General features: G+C 40.9%; 2 protein-coding genes across 2 annotated transcripts in view; one reads left to right on the forward strand and one right to left on the reverse strand.

Moving 5' to 3' along the window:
- DOCK7 (dedicator of cytokinesis 7) overlaps nucleotides 1-7,465 on the forward strand; it is a 193,924-nt gene extending 186,459 nt beyond the window's left edge. Inside the window, exons 48-49 of the mRNA XM_049774381.1 lie at nucleotides 2,753-2,920; nucleotides 7,014-7,465. Coding sequence (XP_049630338.1) covers nucleotides 2,753-2,920; nucleotides 7,014-7,056 — 211 coding nt within the window. The 3' untranslated portion in view covers nucleotides 7,057-7,465. The remainder of the gene's footprint in view (nucleotides 1-2,752; nucleotides 2,921-7,013) is intronic.
- A 3,171-nt stretch (nucleotides 7,466-10,636) lies between these two features.
- USP1 (ubiquitin specific peptidase 1) lies at nucleotides 10,637-23,171 on the reverse strand. The gene is made up of 8 exons (XM_049774396.1): nucleotides 22,999-23,171; nucleotides 20,336-20,456; nucleotides 19,702-19,815; nucleotides 19,023-19,183; nucleotides 16,615-17,300; nucleotides 14,390-14,554; nucleotides 13,318-13,519; nucleotides 10,637-11,703 (listed from the first exon to the last, which is right to left on the reverse strand). The coding sequence occupies exons 1-8, from the start codon at nucleotides 23,166-23,168 to the stop codon at nucleotides 10,968-10,970; spliced, it is 2,355 nt and encodes a 784-aa protein (XP_049630353.1). The 5' UTR covers nucleotides 23,169-23,171; the 3' UTR covers nucleotides 10,637-10,967.
- Between the last annotated feature and the right edge of the window lie 345 nt (nucleotides 23,172-23,516).

Genomic DNA, 23,516 nt, shown 5'->3' on the forward strand with positions numbered 1-23,516 from the left:
TGAGCCTGGTGTGCATGTTCCAAGATGCCACTATGCGGGGCTGGCGAGATAGCATGGAGGTAAGGTGTTTGCCTTGCATGCAGAAGGTCGGTGGTTCAAATCCCAGCATCCCATATGGTCCCTTGAGCCTGCCAGGAGCAATTTCTGAGCATAGAGCCAGGAGTAAGCCTTGACCCAATAACCAAACCAAAACAAAACAACAAAAAAAATATGCCACTATGCCTCTGCCCTTTCCCCTTTTTATGTTTTTAGTTTCTGACTAGTCCCGAGGAAGGTTTCTTTACTTCCTTTTTTTGGGGGGTGCCAATTACACCTGGCAGTGTTCAGGGCTTACTCCTAGGCTCTGTACCCTGGAGTCTCTCCTTGGCAGGGCAAGGGAACCAAATGGGGTGCCAGGGATCAAACAAACCAGGTTAGTAGGGCCCTACCCCGTAGAGGGACTCTCCAGTCCAAATCACTTAGTGGCTATGAAGGTCTTCAGCTGTTGTTTTTTCATGAATCTTTAGTCCTTTAAGTAGGAACAAGAACCTAGCTGAAGTTAGTTGCCTCGTTGGAGTATTGATTTCATGAACATATTGACTCTGAATTACTCTTTCCAGGACTGTCAAGTTTCACTTAATAGCTGCATAGTGAGCCTTTTTTCTGTGTTTTTTGTTTTTCGTTTTTGGGTCACACCCGGAGGTGCTAATTGGGTTACTCCCAGCTCGGTGCTCAGAAATCACTTCTGGAAGGCTTGGGGGACTATATGGCATGCCAGGGATTGAACCCAAATCAATACCCCTGTGGTTCTTTTTTGATCTTGTTGCTTCTAAGAGTCAATCTCTGTTTTTAGCTTTTGTTACCTTTTTGTTTGTTTGTTTTTGTTTTCGGGTCACACCGAGCAGCTATGCTCAGAAATCGCCCCTGGCAGGCACAGGGGATTATAAAGATGCCGGGATTCGAACCACCGTCCTGCATGAAAGGCAAACACCTTACCTCCATGCTATCTCTCTGGCCCCAATCATTTTAAAAAGTCCAATCTTTTCTTTTCCTTTTTTTCTTTTTGTTTGGTTTCTTTTTTGGGGGGGTCACACCGGCAGCATTCAGGGGTTACTCCTGGCTCTATGCTCAGAAATCGTTCCTGGCAGTCTCGGGGGACCATATGGGATGCTGGAATTTGAACCGCATCCTTCTGTATGTGAGGCAAACGCCTTACCTCCATGCCATCTCTCCGGCCTCAGCTTTTGTTATCTTAATTACAGTATGTCTTGGAGTTCACCTATTTAGGTTTATTTGTTTCATAACTCTTTTGTTGTTGTTGTTGTTTTGTGGGGAGGGAAGCACAACTGGCAGCCCTCAAGGGCTACTCCTGGTGGTAAGATCACAAATCACTCCTGGCAGGCTCAGGGACCATATGGGATGCTGGGGATCGAACCTGGGTCGGTTGCATGCAAGGCAAACATCCTATCTGTTGTACTATCACTCCAGCCCATTTTTATAACTTGAGCTTCCTAGATCTAGTATATATGATTCAATCCTCACACTGGGAACGTTCTCGGCTATAATTTGTTCAGCTAGCAGCTCTTTTCCCATTCTTTCTGCTCCCCTGGGGACTCTTCCAACTGGATTATCCCATCATTCTCTGATACTTTCTTCATATCTTTTTTTTGGGGGGGGGTCCACACCCAGCAGCATTCAGGGGTTCCTCCTGGCTCTACGCTCAGAAATTGCACCTGGCAGGCTCAGGGGACCAGATGGGATGCCGGGATTTGAACTACCAACCTGTATGCAAGGCAATTGCTTTACCTCTATGCTATCTCTCCGGCCCCATCTGGCCCCAGTTTTTAGCCTTCCTTGGGGGACGTGTCTGGGGATGGTAAACTCTCAAGGCTTGTCTGTCTTGGAACTTTATCTCTTCACTGTATTGGTGTGTTATTGGCTGGGAGATCCTATATGTCTACTTAGCCCAGGCCTGTGAAGCTTCTGCTATGAATAACTTGATGCATTCTGATTGTTGGGTCACCTTTGGATGTGACTAGAACTTTCCCAGGGGGCATTTGTGCTGAGACTTGAACTCCTGGCCTTCCTCATGGTAAGCAGGTGTTCTGTCACAGAGCCACTCTTGCTAGATTTTACAGAAACTCCCTTTACTCCCCTTTATGAAGAGCTCCACCCCCGAACCACAATTGTTCAATGTTTTAAAGAAACTCACTTGACTTATCTGTTCCCTATCGTAAACCTAACAGAAGATATATTTAACGTTCAGCTGGGGGGAAAAACCAACACTGTCCTCAGCTGGTGAATCAGTATGTATTTGTGTGTGTTGGGCTAACACTAAGTTAAGTGTTTGCTGATGTGAGTGATACCAACAAGGGATGGAAGTGGTGCTGGGGTACTCTAGGGGTCTCTGTTGGCTTTAAGAAGGTAATTTCTAAGGGCCTTTGGAGAGAATACAGTTGTAGGGTGTGTGCTTTGCACATGGCCAACCCAAGACAGACCCAGGTTCGATCCCTGGCTTCCCATATGATTCCCTGAGCCTGCCAGGAGCGATTTCCGAGCGCAGAGCCAGGAGTAATCCCAGCATGCTTCTGGGTGTGGCCAAAAAAAAAAAAGGGAAGAAGAAGAAAGTAATTTCTAGCACTGGGAGTGGTGGTGGTGAGTAACTTGATTTTCTGAAAATGGGGCTATAGTCTGGGTTTTGGGCCCTCTACCCAAAGAGACCCAACTATGCCAGAAATTTTGCCAGAAGGTAACACAATGTTTTTTTTCTCAGGTGTGAGGATGCCTTAAGAAAAAATAAGAGCTTAATCGGGCCCGATCAAAAGGAGTATCAAAGGGAACTGGAGAGAAACTACCATCGGCTCAAAGAGGCTCTGCAGCCTCTGATTAACAGGAAGATCCCCCAGCTGTACAAGGCAGTGCACCCCATCACCTGCCACCGGTACGTGATCCCATGTGCCCCCTCCCCGATTGCTCCAAGAGGTGAAACCCGCTGCATCCCGTGTGAATGACAAATGAGCAGCTTTGTCATCAGTATAATATAAGCCTTTTGTTGACTGGGAGAGAAAAATGAGTTATTTGTGTAATATGTGAGTGACACAAGTGTCTTAAGTACGCTGGTGGACACCACCACGCCTGTACTGTGTGATCCCCCCCCTAAAGTTTCTTTTAAAACCTTTGCACACTACTTGTCATCTCTGGGGGAGAATTTACCAGAAAGTCTCAGGTGCCAGGGATACTCTTGCCTCAGCTCTGTTGGTAACTAGATTTCTGTGACAGATTCACTCTAGATTCAGTCTAGTTTCTTCGGGAACAGTTCCCTCAGGGGTATCTAAAAGTATTGATTGATACAAATTAAATCAGAAATGAAAATCAGGACCGGAGTGATTGTACAGCAGATAGGGCGCTGTACACACAGCCAACCCAGGACCAACCTGAGTTTGATCCCTGGCATCCCATATCTCCCTTGCGCCTGCCAGGAGGGATTTCTGAGCACAGAACCAGGATTAACCCTTGAGTGCAGCCAAAGAAATAAAAAGAAAAATCAGGGGCCGGAGAGATAGAGTGGAGGTAAGGCATTTGCCTTGCATGCAGAAGGTCGGTGGTTCGAATCCCAGCATCCCATATGGTCCCTGAGCCTGCCAGGAGCAATTTCTGAGCATAGAGCCAGGAGTAAACCCTGAGCATTGCTGGGTGTGACCCCCCCACAAAAAAAAAAATAAATAAGGCCTGAGTTGCTCCTTGGCCCTACCCAGTCACTCCCCCAGCACTTCAAGGGCACAGACATGTGGGCCCAAGTGACACCACAGTGCAAGGCCCCAAGCTTGGAACCATTTGGCCAGTTGTCAGGTGTTGCCAGTTAGAGTCCTAAGGGACCCTCAACCCCAAAAAAGGAAAAGAAAATTTGGAATTTTCTATTGCTCTATCCCAGATCAGCTTGAGTAAGTATCTTTTTATTTCTTGGTTTGGGGGCCACACCTGGCCATCCTCAGGGCTCACGTCTGGCTCTGTACTTGGGGATCACTCCTTGTGGGACTTAGGGAGCCATATGGGTTGCTGGGGTTTGAACCCATGTCAGCCAATATGTGAAGCAAGTAAGCCTTATGTGCTGTACTGCCTCACAAGCTCCAATGAATTTTAAACTCATTTTGACAGAAATCTCAGGAATATGAAAAATATTCAATATTAATATTGAAGACTATTGCCTCTTTTAGAACCTAAAAAATCAGACTTTTTTAAATTAAAAATAAATTGTTTTGGTTTTTTGTTCATACCTGACAGTGCTCAGGGGTTATTCCTCTGCACTCAAGAATCACTCCTGGCAGGCTCAAAGGGACCCATATGGGATGCCGTATATAATTGAACCTGGGTCGGCCATGTGCAAGGGAAGCACTTTACTCAACTGTGCTATCACTCTGGCCCTAGAATTTAAAAATTCTATTTAACTGATTTATAAAATCTGTTTCATTTTGTAGTAGGTTTTTAAGGCTTTATGGTATTTTGGTCCCTTGGGGCTGGAGCTATAGTACAGCGAATAGGGCACCTGACTTGCTGATTCTGGTTGATTCTATCCCCAGCAGTCCATATAGTCTCCTGAGCATCTCCAGAAGTAACTCCTGAGTGCAGAGCCAGAAGGAACCCCTGAGCATTGCTAGGCATGGCCTAAAGACCCAAAAAAAGAAAAAAAAAAAAATAGTATGAGGGGGAAGGAATCCCTGTAGGCTTCAGGAAGTTAATATGTAGTTTGGGCTACTTTTCATTAGCACCTACAGTGCCAGGGACTAAACCTGGTTCCCTTAAAGGGGACCTCTTGATACCATGCACCAAACCTAGTTCTCATAGGAAGCACTCTAGCCCTTGGAACTATCCTTCTGACCCTTTTTACAAAGGTCCTAATGTCCCTATTGACCCAGTGAATAAATGACTGACATTGACTAAGTGGTCACTGTAAAATCACCCCACAAACCGTATCTCCAAACCCAAGCAACCGAGTCTGAATCAGGTTCACACAAAATAATCCAGACCGGGCTGAGGATGAAACACATGTAGTCTGTCAGTCTTCTGCCTAGTATGGACCTCCTCCTGCCTGCCAGAACTACTACTGTTTTTTATTAAATACAGGGACCACCCCTGGGTGGGGCAGTAAACCCACCCAGGTTTACAAGTAAGACAATCTCTGTTTGGGGGTAAATCCAAGTTGTAAACATACAGAGAAATCAGGGATGATCTTTGTTTTGGGTAAAATAAGGTGTGACCCAACAGTCACTATAGAGCAGGGTTCTCAAACTCGCAGCCCGCGGGCCATTTGCGGCCCTCTGTACATTTTGTGGCTCTCGGCCGGCCTTTAAATATCGCAGTATTCGCAATTATTTGCTTACCGAATAATCGCAATAAAAATCGTATTAGTAAGAAAAAAATCGCATTAAACATTTGCATACCCTGAACAGAACTGCTGGGGTATGCGAATGTTTAATGCGATTTTTTTTCTTACTAATACGCTTTTTTTTTTTTGTTTTTGTTTTTTGTTTTTTGTTTTTTGGGCCACACCCAGTGACGCTCAGGGGTTACTCCTGGCTATGCGCTCAGAAGTCGATCCTGGCTTGGGGGACCATATGGGACGCCGGGGGATCGAACCGCGATTGGTCTGTCCTAGGCTAGCGCAGGCAAGGCAGGCACCTTACCTCTAGCGCCACCGCCCGGCCCCACTAATACGATTTTTATTGCGAATATTCGGTAAGCGAAATCCCTTATGCAGCCCTGCCTCACCCAAACTTTGCCTCCTGTGGCCCCCAGGTAAATTGAGTTTGAGACCCCTGCTATAGAGACTTTTTTTTTGGTTTTTCGGGCCACACCCGTTTGATGCTCAGGGGTTACTCCTGGCTAAGTGCTCAGAAATTGCCCCTGGCTTGGGGGGACCATATGGGACACCGGGGGATCGAACCTTGGTCCTTCCTTGGCTAGCGCTTGCAAGGCAGACACCTTACCTCTAGCGCCACCTCGCCGGCCCCTGCTATAGAGACTTTTATTTCTGACCCACACCCAACAGTACTCAGGACTGTCTCTCCTGGCCATACTTTGGGGGATCCGCATGGTGTCCAATATGGAACCCAGGTTATCTGTCCTGGGGAAGTAAGTGCCTTAACCTGTTCCTCTCTCAGGCTCCTATCAGACCTGTAACTTTATAAAAGTCTGTTAGTCAGTACGATGTGCATGTGACTTCAGAGTGGCAAGATTTTCAGAAAACTAGCAGAGGATCTAGAGCAGTGCTTCTCAATTATTTTCAGTCATGGCCCCCTAGGAAGAAAACATTTTTCACGCCCCCTATACGCAACTGTAAATAGTATCTGTATTAAATAAAACTTTAACCTGCAAAACAAAAATATATAAAATAATTGGAGCTGATTTTTTAATCAGAGGTGATATCTGGATTAATGGCTACCATGAGCACGTTTTGCAATGCATAGCTTTTCTTTTTTTTTTTTTTTTTTTTTTTGGTTTTTGGGCCACACCCATTTGACACTCAGGGGTTACTCCTGGCTATGTGCTCAGAAATCGCCCCTGGCTTGGGGGGACCATATGGGACGCCGGGGGGATCGAACCGCGGTCCTTCCTTGGCTAGCGCTTGCAAGGCAGACACCTTACCTCCAGCGCCACCTACCCGGCCCCACAATGCATAGCTTTTATAAGCGAGGTTTGAAGCAGGACATAGCAACTCTCAGCTGCAGAGACATACCGAGACATAAACACGGGGCTTAACTTGTTATGACAGTTTGCCGAGGTCAAATGCGCCCCCCCTTTACGGAGCCTCAGGGGCGGGTGCGCCCCACTATTTGAGAAGCACTGATCTAGAGTGACAGTACAGTGGGTAGGGCATTTGCCTTGCATGTGGCCAATCAAACTTTGATCCCCTGTCTCCCTGTAGCCCACCAGGAGTGATTCCTGAGTGCAGAGCCAGATGTAACAGAAAGAGAGTAGAGAACTATACCGCATTTAAGCATGCATAAATTGTGTCCTTTCTTTAATTTTCTCCCCAGAGATTCCTTCAGTCGAATGAGCCTGCGCAAAATGGATCTTTAAAATAAATACAACTTGCTTTCTTCTTTCAAAAAGAGCCATGTAGTCAACTGGAGCGTGAAGTTAAGATCTGAAGAACTAAGACTTGGGACTTAACTCTTGGAAGTATAGCACTAATATATTCACTGAAGAATGCAGTGGCCGAACCAGTACCCACACGTAGCTTGTCAAGTGCGAGAGTCATGGCTGTGGTTTCTAACGTGCTGGTATATGCTGTGGCTTTTTTTTAAGACACAATGACTCAAAGGTACAATATACATCTACCTTATTTATAACATAGCTAATGTTATTTACCTTAAGTTTGTATTTTTTTAATTTATATTATCATTTATAGAATCATTTTGGAACCATTTTAAATGTAGTAATGCAATTATTTTAAAGGTACTATTAAATATGTGGACGTTTACACTAACTTTACTGAGTGGGACTTGAACCATTTTTGACAAAGATTTTGACTCATTTCAGAACTAGTAGAATGAAAGCAAAATCGATCATTGCTAGAGGGCCCACAGAAGAGCCCCATAGTTTAATGGGTGAAGAACTGATAACTGGTTTGTGAAGGCTGAAAACTGGTTCCTGGTTTCCATTTAGCCACCAAAAAACCAAACAAAAATTAAACTGGTTTGTTTACATATAATTTTGGTTAAATACTGGGACAGTGATATCAGTGCAGGCAGACTGACTCATCACTCCCAGCAATAAAACAAATTCTTATTTCAGATTGAACAAGCCAGTCATCACTAGCCTTATCTATGCTGGTCAGTGTTTGGTTTTTAGATCTAAAGTAAGCTTATAAATTAACTTTTGAGCGCGGATGCCACTACAAAATTAACACAACTGGCATTTAATTTTAATCTGCCGGTTGATTGGGGAGTTATTTTCAGATACTTGTGGATTTATAAAATACTGTAAAAAAGTACTTAGCTGCTTTAGTTGTAATAAAGAATTTTTAATTATACACATACAATTTTGCAGAATTTTTCAAAATGTTTTTACAAGTGCTTATTGATCATAGTTCATTGAAATACATCATCTGTCTGAGCATTTAAATCACAAGAATCAAATTTGCATAGATCAATTCTTGAAGATTTGAAAGACAACTTATGGTAAGTTTTATATCCCTCCATGCCACTTACCTTTATAGCAGGGGTCTCAAACTCGTGGCCCGCGGGCCATTTGCCGCCCTCCGTACATTTTGTGGCCTGCAGCCGGCCATCAAATATTGCAGTATTCGCAATTATCCTCTTACCGAATAATCGCAATAAAAATTGCATTAAACATTCGCGTACCCCGAGCAGTTCCTTTCGGGATATGCAAATGTTTAATGCGATTTTTTATTGTGAATATTCGGTAAGCGAAAATCCCTTATGCGGCCCTGCCTCACCCGGACTTTGCCTTCTGCGGCCCCCAGGTAAATTGAGTTTGAGACCCCTGCTTTATAGTAATGGGCACTATTATCTCAAATTTGTATATAGCAATTAAAAAGCTAAACCCTATAAAGGTTTCAGGTTTGTACCAAAAGTGAAAACCTAGCGTAATCTGAAAAAACAGGCTCCACATCAGTGAGCAAGGGAACGTAAGACTTTCTCGATGGGACTGGAGCAACAGAACAGTGGATAGGGCACTTGCCTTGCACGTGACTGATCTGGTTTCTATCCCGGGCATCCCATATGGTCGAGTCAGAAGAGGAGGCTTTCTCACCAAATGAAACATTGGTATGATACTGAAAACTTCCCAAGTTCGGGTCAGAGAGGTAGCATGGAGGCAGGGCATTTGCTTTGCATGAAGGGCAGTGGTTCGAATCCCAGCATCCCATATAGTCCCCCGAGCCTGCCAGGAGCGATGTTTGAGTGTAGAGCCAGGACTAACCCATGAGCACTGCTGGGTGTGCCACCCTCCAACCCCCCCCCCCCCCAAAAAAAAAAAAACTTCCCAAGTTCTTATATACTTCAACTTTCTTAAAACCCTTTCTCTTGCTCTTTCCTCCCTCCCACCCTCCCTCCCCTCTCCTTTTCTGACTCCCTCCCTTCCTCTCTCCTCAATCCTGCCTTTTCTTAGGGGCCAGAGCAGTGGCGCTAGAGGTAAGGTGTCTGTCTGCTTTGCAAGCACTAGCCTAGGATGTCCCGCGGTTTTATCCCCCAGCGTCCCATATGGTCCCCCAAGCCAGGAGCGATTTTTTTTTGGGGGGGGGGGGTTTGGGTCACACCTGGCAGCGCTCAGGGGATACTCCTGGCTCTATGCTCAGAAATTGCTCCTGCAGGGTCGAGGACCATATGGGATGCCGGGATTTGAACCACAATCCTTCTGCATGCAAGGAAAATGCCTTACCTCTATGCTATCTCTCCGGTCCCAGGATCAATTTCTGAGCACATAGCCTGAGTGTCAATGGGTGTGGCCCAAAAAAACAAAAACAAAAAAAAAACCCTTTCTCTTAGTCTTCAATAACTAATATTTGAGGTCTACACTCTTATCTAGTCTGAATGGCATGGTCTGTCTTCTGAATCTTGTTCAGCTATTAGCCTTGGAAGGCCTATCAGTGATTCCTGTACTCTATCATAAGCTTCCATAATCAGTATTTAAGGTTGCTAACTTAAAAAATATGGCATCAGGCTGGAAAGATAGGTAGGGTTTGCCTTGCATGCTGCTGACCCAGGACAGACCTGGGTTCAATCCCGGCATCCCATATGGTTCCTTGAGCCTGCCAAGAGCGATTTCTGAGCACAGAGCCAGGAGTAACTCTTGAGTGCCACCCGCTGGGTGTGCCCCCCCCAATAAAAATAAAGCTACAAAGTAATTTATGACATAATCTGCTGGAATGTGGTGTATTACTCTTAGTACTTTTATGTTCTTTTGTCTTCTAACAAATTATCCACCAGCCTAGCATATGGCATTTAAAATCAAATTCAATCAGTTCTGTGTGCCTAAAGCAACATCTCAAATTCTCCAGTTTGGGATCCTAGAGGTTTATGTCTGGTTAAAAGCCCAAGTGTTGTTGTCAACCTCTTTTAAGTATGGTGCCTTGGAAAAATTAAGCACAATTCTATTTGAAATTTTCTACAACCTCCACTGTCAAATTATTAAAAGTAATTGTGCTTCTATGACATATGTGTATAATACATATATGTAAACATGTGATATGTATATCCTGTTCTCCAAGAGAACCCAGTTACATTTCTAGTAAAAATAACTCAAGCATTTGTGTATAATTGCTAAGCATTTTAAGTTTTATTAACCTCCCAGTTAAAAAAAAAGTTAAAATTAAGGTCACACCTCTAAGTTTGACGTACTATATACAGACCGTGCAGAGTATGACTATGAAGAAATACAAATTATCTCCTGCCCCCCAAAAGATTTACTACAGAATCATCTTCATAAATACATGTAAAATTCTTAAGATACAAGAGGACTGTCTGGCTTTTCTGAGACACTTTTTAAAGCGATTCAAGGCATAAAATACACAGTCCAGACTGTTCCTCTAAATAGCCCATTAAAAGATTTGGTTTTGTGACTTTTATAAAACTAAATATGCTAAAATGACATTCTACTTAGTTGAAAAACCACAGGACCTATAAACATCATGTAATTACTCCAAAATATGGAGATACAAATACAAGCACTTTATTTTAAAAAGCAAACAAAATATAGGTGTAGACTTGAAAGTGTTTAAATGCTTCCAATTTTTTTGGATTTCAATGAAGAACTCATACAAGTTTGTTCCCAGAAGCTAATGCATCACTAGTCTCTACTAAAGGAAATGATTTCTAAAAATTAACATGGTTTTCAGTTATTCAAATTTCACTATATAAAAACCTAGAGACCAATAAACATCCAATAGCTTCAAAAGATAAGCTAGACTGATGTGATCAACTTTCTTTGTCCAGATCTGTTTAATATGTACACAAGGAAAACATGCTCTACAATTTCTTATAAAATAACAAGTAAGGGGTAGATGTAGGAGATGTAGAAGGGGAAAGAGAATTTAAAAATTCCTTTTCTTCAGTAACCTTCACTTCAGAATCATCAAAGAGCAACCACTTCCCCTCGTACTCCTTTAAGCTTTGCACCACATAAGAAATCTTGTTTTCCAACCCACTAATGTTAATGCCTGTTTGGTCAATGGATTCCTTGCTTCTATCAGATTCGTGCATCCCATTAGTATTGTTAGTCTCACAACTTCTATTTTCACCAAAGGCTGTACTGGCAAATTTATCAGGATTAGACGCTTTATTATAGAGCTCATAATCTGCTTTGCTCTTTTGTCCTCCGAGAAGTCCAATAGCTTCTACATTTTTTTTACTCAAGACTTTAGTTGGCTGTGTATTTCCACTAAGTCTAATCGATACTTCGTCGTCGTCATAATTTTCCACCACACCCCTTGCCTCCTCCTCATTCATCGGTTCTGGCCTACCTATTTCACATATCTGGTCAACCACAAAATTGCCCCTATCTAGTTCCAAACTATTCAGGTCAGTGACTTTAACGGAAGCAGTGTAATGCCCACTACTAATTGTAATGCCGCTGTGCATCACAACCGCAAATAACCCATAACTGTCGTTGGTAGGCTTTGTGCTCCATTCTTCTAGTGACAATTTAAGAGGGGTCAGCAAAGGAGTGTTGATCTTGGAAAGTCCACCACCATAGCAATCAAACCTTTGGAAGGAAAAAGAAAAACTGGTTTGCTACAACTATTTGAAGACATTTTTATACCCAACATGAAAACTATAATCTCAATGAACCCTTAATATGTTGCGCTCATATGAATAAAACCAAAACATACCAATTTTACAATGTATACAGAAGAGCAAAATTACTAATAATTCATGTTTATGTAAAGAACATTTGAACTCCCCTTTCACTTAATTTTGCATAATAAATGCTATTTGAGGGGCTGGAGAGATAGCACAGCAGTTAAGACATTTGCCTTGCACACGGCCAACACAGGACGGACCCTGGTCTGAATCCTAGCATCCCATATGGTTCCCTGAGCCCGCCAGGAGTGACTTCTGAGCACAGAGCTAGAAGTAACCCCCTGAACACTGCCGGCATGACCCCCCCCCCAAATAAATAAATGACATTTGAAAAACACTTCCTATCAAAATCTTCCATTGTAAGTCATTTTAACAAAGCCTAGCTCTACTAAGATTTCAGAATACACACAAAAATCTAACGGAGCCAGGCATTGCTCAAAGGAATGGAAACATGCTTGTAATGTGTAATCCTGAGTTCAATCCCTGTCTATTCCTGTACTTCAAGGGCCAACTGGTAGCCTGAGCACTGCAAGGAGTTTCTCCTGACCCGCACCCACCCACCCAAAAAAGAAGCAGAAAATTCTACTCTATGGTACCTGTCAGAAAGCCAGAGGCAACCCAGATGTCACTGGTATCTTTATGTTTATAATTAGGGACATAAACATAATATATGTTTAACATATTTATAAACATAAACATAGTTTATTAGGGACATAACAGACACAAGTAAACCTTCAGCATCGACCCTCAACCGTCTCCCTAGCCCTAAAATATTTTAAACTAGCTTTCCGATAAACTTTTAACTACATCAGAAAAATCTCTCAAATTGTTCACTTTTTCTTCTCTCAAAAAATCTTGACATGGAGCCAGAGTATCATAGCATGGAGGTAGCGCGTTTGCCTTGCATGCTGAAAGATGGTGGTTCAAATCCTGGCATCCCATATGGACCCCTGAGCCTGCCAGGAGCGATTTCTGAGCATAGAGCCAGGAGTAACCCCTGAGCGCTGCCAGGTGTGACCCAAAAACCAAAAAAAAAAAAAATCTTGACATACAAAAGAAAGAAATTTTCAGTTCTGCTACAAATTGAAGGAATAAAAATAAAAACTCGGGAAATCATAGCATATATATGTGTACTAAAAGCATTTAAAGTAAGTGCATTTCTATAGGAAAAAGTTTTTTTTTTTTTTTTTTTTTGGTTTTTGGGTTACACCCGGCGGTGCTCAGGGGTTACTCCTGGCTGTCTGCTCAGAAATAGCTCCTGGCAGGCACGGGGGATCATATGGGACACCAGGATTCGAACCAACCACCTTTGGTCCTGGATCGGCTGCTTGCAAGGCAAATGCCGCTGTGCTATCTCCGGGCCCAAGAGTACTTTTCTAAGGTTATTTTCAAATTAAGTGACTTATGAACTGAATCATTTTATTCAAGTACAGCATTTTGAACACAATTTACATAGCAGAACTCACACACACACACACACACACGCACACATACACAAGTTTTATCTCATACTCACTCCAAGCCACTAGCTGCAAAGCACTTCAAATGTATAGTTATAACTTCAGGCATTTTGTCAAACAAAAGACTTCGTTCAGCTTCAGTATAATGATGGCAATTTTCACAGAAATATTTATCTTCTCCCACAATCCTCTCCACTGAAGCAAACTGTGATATTGCCCACCTCAAAGTTTTCATTTCTGTTTTTGGCTCTGGAGAAACTAAGAGAATTTTTTTAATTCACAAATAAAAATCATTTAAAATACAATGTCAAAAATAAAATTCCCTACCCAGATTACACAAAATTTCAAAATGATTCCACTTCTCAATGTTTTTCTTACTTCAAAAACTTACAAAGTTTTAATCCAACAGTGCACACATCTTTTATATATTTGTTTGATCAGAAAAATGGGGGGAGGAACCGGAGCAGTGGCACATGCAGAAGGGCATTCGACTTGCACACAGCTAACCTAGGATGGACCAGGGTTCAATACCCAGTGTCTCATGTGGTCTCCCAAGCCAGGAGCGATTTCTGAGCTCATAGCCAGGAGTAACACAAGCGTCACTGAGTGTGGCCGAAAAAGCAAATAAATAAATAAATAAATAAATAAATAAATAAATAAATAAATAAATGGGAAATATTTAAATAGAGGAACAGCAAACAATCTATTGAGTCAGTGAGCAAGACTTTCTATGTAAAAGATCATCTTAAGTATATGAAGAATACTCATTCTCAGGCTCATAACCATGTCCCATGTCATCTGGACCTTTTGAGGTAGATAGTAGACAAAATAGCAGTCTAAAATTTTAAATTAAGTATATTAAAAGTAACATCAATGACTGATTACAGTCCCCAAGTTAATGTATTAAAGCATTTCACTTTACTGTTAAAACATTTCTATGCATTAGAATTAAGATGCCATCAAATCTCTACATACTATTAACAATGCTATAAAAGCAGGAAAATTTGCCAGCCACTAGAAATTTTCCTTAGATTTAATTTTTTTAGTAATGATTTTAAATTACTCATAAAACTATTTTTCTTAAAACAAATTATTGTATAGGCCATGTAAGACTCCAATTTTGCTTACTTTCAGAACTCTCCTCTACTTTAGAAAGCTCATCTTCTTGTACTGGTACACTGATGTCTTGAAAATCTTCTCTTCTTTCTGTTAAACTTTCGCATTCTAAGCAACGAGTCCTTAATACCAGCTGACCTTGAAATAATTTTTCTACTAATTCAAAACCAATTTGCTCTGTGCATTTAAAAAAAAAAGGCAAATATTAAGTCTAGAGATCAGTAAAATTCCAGTTTCTTATCTATGCTTATTTATGAAGTATAAAAATTCTCTATTAAAATTTTATATATGTATTCTAGTTGTCTCAAACATTCAAAACTGTGTTACCTACCCAAAATTCACCCCCTTACATATAATTTCTCATTATCATAAGTTTCTCCTAGTATCTGTAGATGTACACTTGAAGAGTAGTTTACCAAACTCTCAGGTTTAAAAACTCTACATCCGTGGAATTCTACCTCTTTTAAGCAAACAGAATGACCACACCCCCAATTGGACCTGAGAGTTCCACTATCCTGAATTGTTCCAGTATGCCATTTTGGAAATGTTGCTCTAGACAAAAGTCAGTGCAAATATTCGGAGAGATAGCACAGCGGTGTTTGCCTTGCAAGCAGCCAATCCAGGACCAAAGGTGGTTGGTTCGAATCCGGGTGTCCCATATGGTCCCCCGTGCCTGCCAGGAGCTATTTCTGAGCAGATAGCCAGGAGTAACCCCTGAGCAACGCTGGGTGTGGCCCAAAAACCAAAAATTATATATAAAAATATATAAATATACATATAAATATAATAAAAATAAAAAATGAATAAAAATATATATATAACTTAAGTACAGGATAGCTGTTAATTCCCTACTATAAAATTACGTTTCACTAAATCTGAGTTAGTATCAAATACTTAAAGGCAGGCCAGAGCACAGCAGGGTAAATATCTGCCTTGCATGCATCCAACCCACATCTCCAGCACTCCCATAATCCCCCAAACCTATCAATAGTAAGTCCTATCAGGAGTAACCATTAGTTGTGTTACCTGTGTGTTATCACCACAAGGTATGGCTCCAAAGCAAACAAAATACAAAAAAGTGGGGGCCGGAGAGATAGCATGGAGGTAAGGCGTTTGCCTTTCATGCAGAAGGTCATCGGTTCGAATCCCAGTGTCCCATATGGTCCCCTGTACCTGCCAGGAGCAATTTCTGAGCATGGAGCTAGGAGTAACCCCTGAGCACTGCCAGGTGTGACCCAAAAACCACAAAAAACAAACAAACAAACAAACAAACAAAACCAAAATACAAAAAAGTGAAAAAATATCTTTATATACGTAGTATCTTGAACTTTCCTCATAAAGTACCCAGGGAGATAGCATGGAGGTAGGGCGTTTGCCTTGCATGCAGGACAGTGGTTCAAATCCCAGCATCTATTTAAACACCACAACTCAGGGCCAGAGTACTTCCCCAATTTGGAGCAACGATTCTGCGTGCAGGTTTGGGTTCCATTCCTGGTACATAGTCCTCTGAGCACTGATAGAAGTGATCCCCAACAATGAGTTGAGTATGTTCTTGAGCGCTGGTAGTTGTGGCCTTCAAAAAACCAAAATCTAAAACACATTATTTTTTATTTTCTCTTAAAACTTTGACCAGAGCCAAAGAAATAGAACAGTGTGGAAGGCACTTGCATTGCACTCAGCATACCCGATTTCGATCCCTGGCATCTCATATGGTCCCCCAAGCCTGGCAGAAGTAACCTCTGAGCACTGCCAGATGTAGCCCCAAAACAAAAATAAACAAAACAATCAAAGTTATAATTTAGGAGCTGAAAGATAATACAGTGCCAGAAGTAATCCTTGAACACTGCTGTGTTTGGCACAAAAAAAAAAAAAAACAAAAAACAAACTAATCAAAGTTATAATTTGGGGCCAGAGAGGTAATAAAAAAAACAGGAGTAACCCCTGAGCATCACTAGGTGTGGTCCAAAAACAAAACAAATCCACACAAACCCTTTGACCAGACTTACAGAACTAGTTTAGAAGAGAAGACTTTGCCTGTAGCTGCAGTGGCTCACTCTAAGATCCAGGTACTACAGATGGTCCCTTGATCACCACCAGAGGTCACTCCAAAACAGAGCCAGGCAAGAAGTGTCCCCAAGCCCCAAACTTGAGCTGTTTATGTTGTATTTGTAAATAATGGGAGAATATAGCAATTCTGCAGCTGTGATTTGCACTTAATGTCTAAGAATTATACTGACCTTTGTTTGTGGGCTTAACTTCATTATTGTTATCGGGTTTAACATTATTCCCTGGAGATTCAAGTCCACAACCATTAGTTGTGTTATCATTTTCACATTTGCCCTGGTCCTCTTCATCAAGATCATCCTCGTTGTCCTTAGACTGTCCTTTGGATCCTTGGTTTATTTTTCCCAGACTGCAGAATTTAGAAAGAATGCTTGGTTGCTTAGTTGCAGACTTTAACCAGTTTATTTTAACTCTTGATTTCTTTTGTGAAGTTCTTGAACTCTCATTTTCAGAAATGTACTTGGGGGTTATTTTAGGAGGAATCTCTAACACATCCCCTGTAGCTTTTCTTTTAGATCTGGTTTGTCTCTGGTTTTCTTCCAATGATTGGTATTCCTTGGATACTTTAAGTTTTTTCTTTATGTTACCAAATTCACTATCACTTTTTCTTTTTCCATTTCCTTTTGGAAGTTTTTCTTTATAGTCTTCAGGATGTCTCACAATGTCCATCTCTAGACTTTTCATATCACTTAATTCCTCTTTCTGATGTGGTTTTTCTTCCACTTTGGTAGATATTTCTGCCATTTTTACTTCTTCTTTTCTTAGGAGTTGGCATGTCTCTTGAATGTTCCCCAAAATACACTGTAATACTTCCTGTGCATCATGCTGTAAATATCCTTCATACATAGGGTTGAGTTCCCTATAATTAAAAATTTCCATTTCATCTAGTTTAGAAAATATAATACATGATTTCTACAGCAAAGTCAATCACATAATATCATAAATACTTTTTTAAATCTACTCATATTTATTCAACTTATTTGATATTTCTTACCTATAATTTTGCCAACTGAAAGTAAAAATAAATTTTGAGGACTGGGGATCAAACCCAGGACTTCACATATACAAAGCCCGGGCTATATACACCTGAATTATAGATCTCCTTACTACTACTTTTTTTTTTTTTAAGTATCTTCTAACCATGTTTTTGTTAACAGCTAATACATGTGCCAGTTTCACTCAAAATGCTTTTTTATAATTCTCACTATAACCCTACGAGGTAGATACTAAATACCCATTATTAAAGATAAGGTAACTAACTTACTTACAATTAAAGAGCAAGCTAAAACATGAAGCCAAGATTTGCTCCTGGCCACCATACCATACTTCCTAACAGAAAAATAGCAATGTGAACTGGGGATATGACTTAAAGGGCTCGAGCACATTCTTTACATTTACATCAGGAGCCCAGATTCAATCCTTGGCACGTGGTTCCCAAACATCAACCCTGGCCAATCCCAAAGCACCCCCACCCCACAACAATCAGAACAACGTGTATTACACCCAGGCATATTCCTAAACTAAATTACTAAATAAGACTATTATTTTGCTAAAAGTATTTTCCCTTTTTCAGATACTACTAAATATCAATCCGAGTTAAATAATTTTCTTCTAAGCATACAAACACATATTATATGCATTTTATGTATGGTATATGTGTCTTGAATACACACCTTTTTTTTGAGGGGGGCCATACCTAGCCACGCTCAGGATGTTACTCCTGGCAGGCCTGGGAGACCCTATGAGCTGCTGGGGATCTAACCCAGGCCAGCCACATACAAGGCAAAATGCCCTCCCCATTGTGCTATTGCTCTGGCCTAAACACTTATAATTCTTTTCTTTTTTCTTTCTTTTTAGTTTTTGGGTCACACCCAGCTACGTTCAGGGGTTACTCCTGACTTTGTGCTCATAAATCGCCCCTGGCAGGTTTGTGGGACCCTATGGGATGCCAGGAATTGAAACACTAGCCAATGGACTGTGTGCCAGGCAAACACCCTACCGATGTACTATCTCTCTGGTCCCACACTTACAATTCTCTTTTTTTTTTTGGTTTTTGGGCCACACCCGGCGGTGCTCAGGGGTCACTCCTGGCTGTCTGCTCAGAAATAGCTCCTGGCAGGCACGGGGGACCATATAGGACATCGGGATTCGAACCAACCACCTTTGGTCCTGGATCGGCTGCTTGCAAGGCAAGGCAAAAGCTGCTGTGCTATCTCTCCAGGCCCACAATTATTAATTAAGTCCCTTAGGACTCAAAGGAATAAAAATTCAGAAATTTCTCAATTGAAGTCATGACATAAGTAAAAACACAGGCAATATCCCATAATTAAACAATTACTACTTTTTATTTTAAAATATCATGGGATTAAAGCCGAAGCCATAGTACAGCATTCACCTAGCTTGTAGCTGACCTGGCTTTGATCCCTGGCATTCCATATAGTGCCCTGAGCAATGCCCAACTCCTAGAGCATCTGAGATAAGCACACCTATAGATCCTTTCATTTCCTTGTGATGTTTTCAGTTATCACCAACCTCTCAAAATCAGCTCGCCAAAATCCTAACATTTTATCACAGGGTGTACCTGAGTGTATTAAGCAGTCGTCTTGGCTGAGTAGCAAGCTCATCAGTGTACTTATCTGGATTTAAAAGGAAACTAGCCTGAAGCTGTTCAACTGAAATGATCAAGGACTGTAAACTGCAAATCAACTCATAACTTGCCAAAGAATCTCCTTTGCAGTTTCCCTGTCAGAAAAGAAACACACAAACCATTATTTTCATATATAAACAGAACAAGCTCAGTTTCCCTCCCTATCTTTGCCCTTAGCTTTTCTGAACTAAATCTCATGATAGCACTATCTTTATGGAGATAAACTTAAAACTTAAGAGTATTTTTCCTTGCTTTCTATTATGTAGATAACTTCTACCAGTGTCACACAAAGTATCTTTAACATTCACTCAAATTCTAAGTGAATTTTAAGTCAGCATGAAAACAGTAGATAGCAGGTAGTAATGAATGATATTAACTGGTGGTATTCAGATGATTATCTTATTAGTAAAAAAATAGAAAACTGAAGACATTATAAAAATATAATTAGTTATTCTGTCAGAACAAAATTGTCTTCTTGCCAATAAGACACTGAGAAATTCAATTCTTAGTAGCCTAAGAGAAATACTATCTCCCAAACCCTCTGTGCATCTTTTACTTATTTCTAAGAAAGTGAATTTGCAATCATAATTTTTATATGACATTATTCTGTTACCTTCTCTCTCATCTCAAGATGATTGGCTTCATCTTTTAGGGCATCTTTCTTCCTTGAGATAATATTAAATAAGTGCTTCACTCCAGACTTAAAACCGGGACAAAAATATAACACCTACAAAAAGTGAGATTATCTGAGTGTTTACTGAACAAAAATCAATACACCTATAATCTCTGACACATCATCATAAAATCATAAATCATAAAATGACACATCATTTTATGGAGCACTTTAAGTCCTAAAATTCAGCAGTCTGCTGTCAATCTTCCCTTGCTGGAAGCAGAGCACTGAGCCACAAGAGCTAGTGAGTGCTTAAGAACTATGGTTGTAAGGGTAAAACAGAAAACATCCAGGTATGGAATTGGGGAGAGGGGTGTCTGAAAAAACTATAGGCTCTAGACATCTTTCCACTTAAAATGGTCCACTCAGTTTTGCTATCCAATTTTATTGACTGTTGTTACTTTCTCTTACCTCCTAAAGAAGTTTAGAACAGTTGCCCCACTTAAGAATTATTCACAACCAACCAGTAACTAAATATAGTATAGACAATTACTGTCTCTCGGGGATGTGAAATTATGTTATATGATTATTTGCTTATTCAAGTCTTATTACATAGCAAAATTGTCTTATTTACCTGAAGTATACTATTAAGATAACAAGTATTGCCGAGATTATTCAGTCCCACAAATGGCAACAAATTTTCTCTCTTCTCACAGTTTAGAGGTGAGGATTGTGCCGCAGGAACAACCTGATCACTAATATAGAGGGAAGAAAAGTGCAGTGAAGTAGTATCTTAGAACAATAAAGCAGAAATATTACTTCCCTAGGACTAGGCTTTTCTCAAAAGCATGATGGGGAAAGTATGTGTGTGTGTGTATAAATATATATATATATATATATATATATATATATATATATATATATATATATATATATTCTGTCCAAATACTTTCTTTTTTACAGGAGCGACTCCTAGCTATACAGGGGGCCTGGAGGCACTTGCAAGGGAACTATGAGTCACACCTGTTGGTGCTGGGCCAGGTGATTCAGGGATGGACTCAGGCTATGAGCATGCCAGGCATATGCACTCCCATTTGAGCTCTGTTCAACCCTCAAATACTGTTTGAAGATAAGAAATCTATACAGGCTCAAAATCTGCTATCCTTATGTTAAGAATAGAAAATTTAAAAACAAAAACACTTTCGGGGCCGGAGAGATAGCATGGAGGTAAGGCGTTTGCCTTTCATGCAGGAGGTCATCAGTTCGAATCCCGGCGCCCCATATGGTCCCCTGTGCCTGCCAGGAGCAATTTCTGAGCCTGGAGCCAGGAATAACCCCTGAGCACTGCCAGGTGTGACCCAAAAACCAAAAAAAAAAAAAAAAAAAAAAACAAAAAAAACAAAAACACTTTCAAGGGCAAGAGAGACTACAGGGTCAAGGCACTTGGCTTACACGCAGCTGACACCAAGTCAATCCTCGGTACCATCTGTAAGGCTCCCAACCACCACCAGGAGTAAGCACTGATTGAGCCCAGCCTGGTGCAACCTCTCACTTTCACGCCCCTAAAAGGAGAATTGTTTTTGTTGGTTTTTTTTCTTTTCTTTTCTTTTTTTTTTTTTTTTTTTGGTTTTTGGGCCACACCCGGCAGTGCTCAGGGGTTACTCCTGGCTGTCTGCTCAGAAATAGCTCCTGGCAGGCACGGGGGACCATATGGAACACCGGGATTCGAACCAACCACCTTTGGTCCTGGATCAGCTGCTTGCAAGGCAAACGCCGCTGTGCTATCTCTCTGGGCCCGTAAAAAAGGAGATTGTTAATGAAAGATTGAGAGGAAAATCCAAGGATGGTGGCTCTGACTGAGCATATGGCACTCAAGTGTGAAATCATAAATCCAATCATAAAAAAAGAGGGAAAAATACAAAGACAATTCTACACCTATTCCTTCAATTCAAATTTAATTTTAGGGCCAGGGAGGTATCTCAAAGGGCTGGAGTTCCATGCTTTGCATGCACTTCCCGGCCCATAACTTTCAGTACCTGAAAGTAGCAACCTTGTACCCTCACCTCATACCCCACCGACCACACCAAATTAGGAGTAGCCCCTGCCCTGAACACCAGAACCTCACATCAAGCTACAATGAGGGAATGTAATCAGTGAAATGAAGTTAGTTAGATCCAATCCCAGCACACACACACACAGTGTTCTTTTATAATTTTAATCACACTTGAAAAAGTGTAAGATATATATATATATAATATTGGTTTTTGGGTCATACCCTACTCCTGGCTCTATGCTCAGAAATCGCTCCTGGCAGGCTCGGGAGACCATATGGGATGCCGGGATTCAAACCACCGTTCTTCTGCATGAAAGGCAAACGCCTTACCTCCATGATATCTCTCTGGCCCCAAAAGTGTGAATTTTTTACTTAAGTTATAACCTTTTACTTTTACTTTAAAACTTTATAATCATGAATGCAGTAAGCAAAAGGCATACATGCAATCTTCCAAAAGGACTAGTGGGAAAATATTTTAAAATCACACTGGGGACCGAATCCATTTGAGACTGAAGTACAGTAAAACACTTACCTATTTGCAATATAGGGAGTTGATGTAGACCTGCAAAAAAAAAAGAAGTAAATAACTGCTGGAATAAAGCATTCCAGTTTGTTCTGATTTGTCAGTCACTATTTCTTTTCTATGAAAAGCAATTCAAAGTTTATTTTTAATATAACAACAGTTGTATGCTCACAACACTTTCAGAAGTTTATAAATACAATGTCAACAGATAATGCTTTGGGTATCCATTTATTTCTTTCCCTTAAAAAATTCTGCGCAGCAGTTTTTTAGTTGTTGGGACACACCTGGCTGTGTCCAGGGCTTTCTGCTAACTGAGCTAAGGAATCACACCTGGCAGGTCTCAAGAGACCATATGAAGTGCTGGGAACTGAACCCAGGCCAGAAGCATGCAAGTCAAGCATCTTACCCTCTGTGCGAGCTCTCTCTCCAGCTCCACCTTCCTCAACAGTTACTTACACTATACAGTGTATACACTATAAGCAATGATAAGGACTATTTCACTATTGTTCATAGCTTTTATTTTGATTACCTCTTTAGAGTATCATGTCAGAAGGTGATACTCAAGAGATAATCCAACAGGCTGAGCTCATGTGAGAGGCCTAGATTCAATCCTGGCACCACATCCTCTCTGAGTACCACCAGCAGTGACTAAAAGCAGTGAGCTTGGAGTAGCCCTTGAAATACAAAGCGTGACCCCTATAAATAAAACAAAAACACATACATTTCAGACCCTCTATATTCCGAAGCCTTTTCTTCATTTTCTTGAGAATCAGTGAACTCCAGGGCTCTCTTCGTTTCCTTTTTCTGAAAGAACTTCAAGGAAAGTCGGTTTTTCTTTGATGGACTACCTCTTGTAAGCCCATTGATTTCACTAGGGACAACACCAGGCATTTTCACTTCAAATCCCAAGGAGTAGAAAAGTATTTATACAGGAACCTTTTAATCACCAGTCATATCTGTCAACCAAAGATAAGGTTTCATTAGCATTATCAGTTAAAGACAAAAACTAATTTTGAAAATAAATTTACCAAGGAATGGTCCTAACAAGAAATTTCTATTTGAAAAACCTAATGCTTGATAGGCAATGTTTTCTCTTAAAGAGCTTGTCCTTTACCCTTAATTTTCTTAAGTATCAGATGCTTAACTTTTCAGATTGCTGAAAGAGTTGGGGTCACAACACAAAATAGCCCAATTTAGAAGATCTAGCAAGAAGCAGTAAAGGAGTAAAAGCTTAGTTTT

This window comes from Suncus etruscus, chromosome 6 (genome assembly GCF_024139225.1).
Source record: "Suncus etruscus isolate mSunEtr1 chromosome 6, mSunEtr1.pri.cur, whole genome shotgun sequence".
Classification (NCBI taxonomy): Eukaryota; Metazoa; Chordata; class Mammalia; order Eulipotyphla; family Soricidae; genus Suncus; species Suncus etruscus.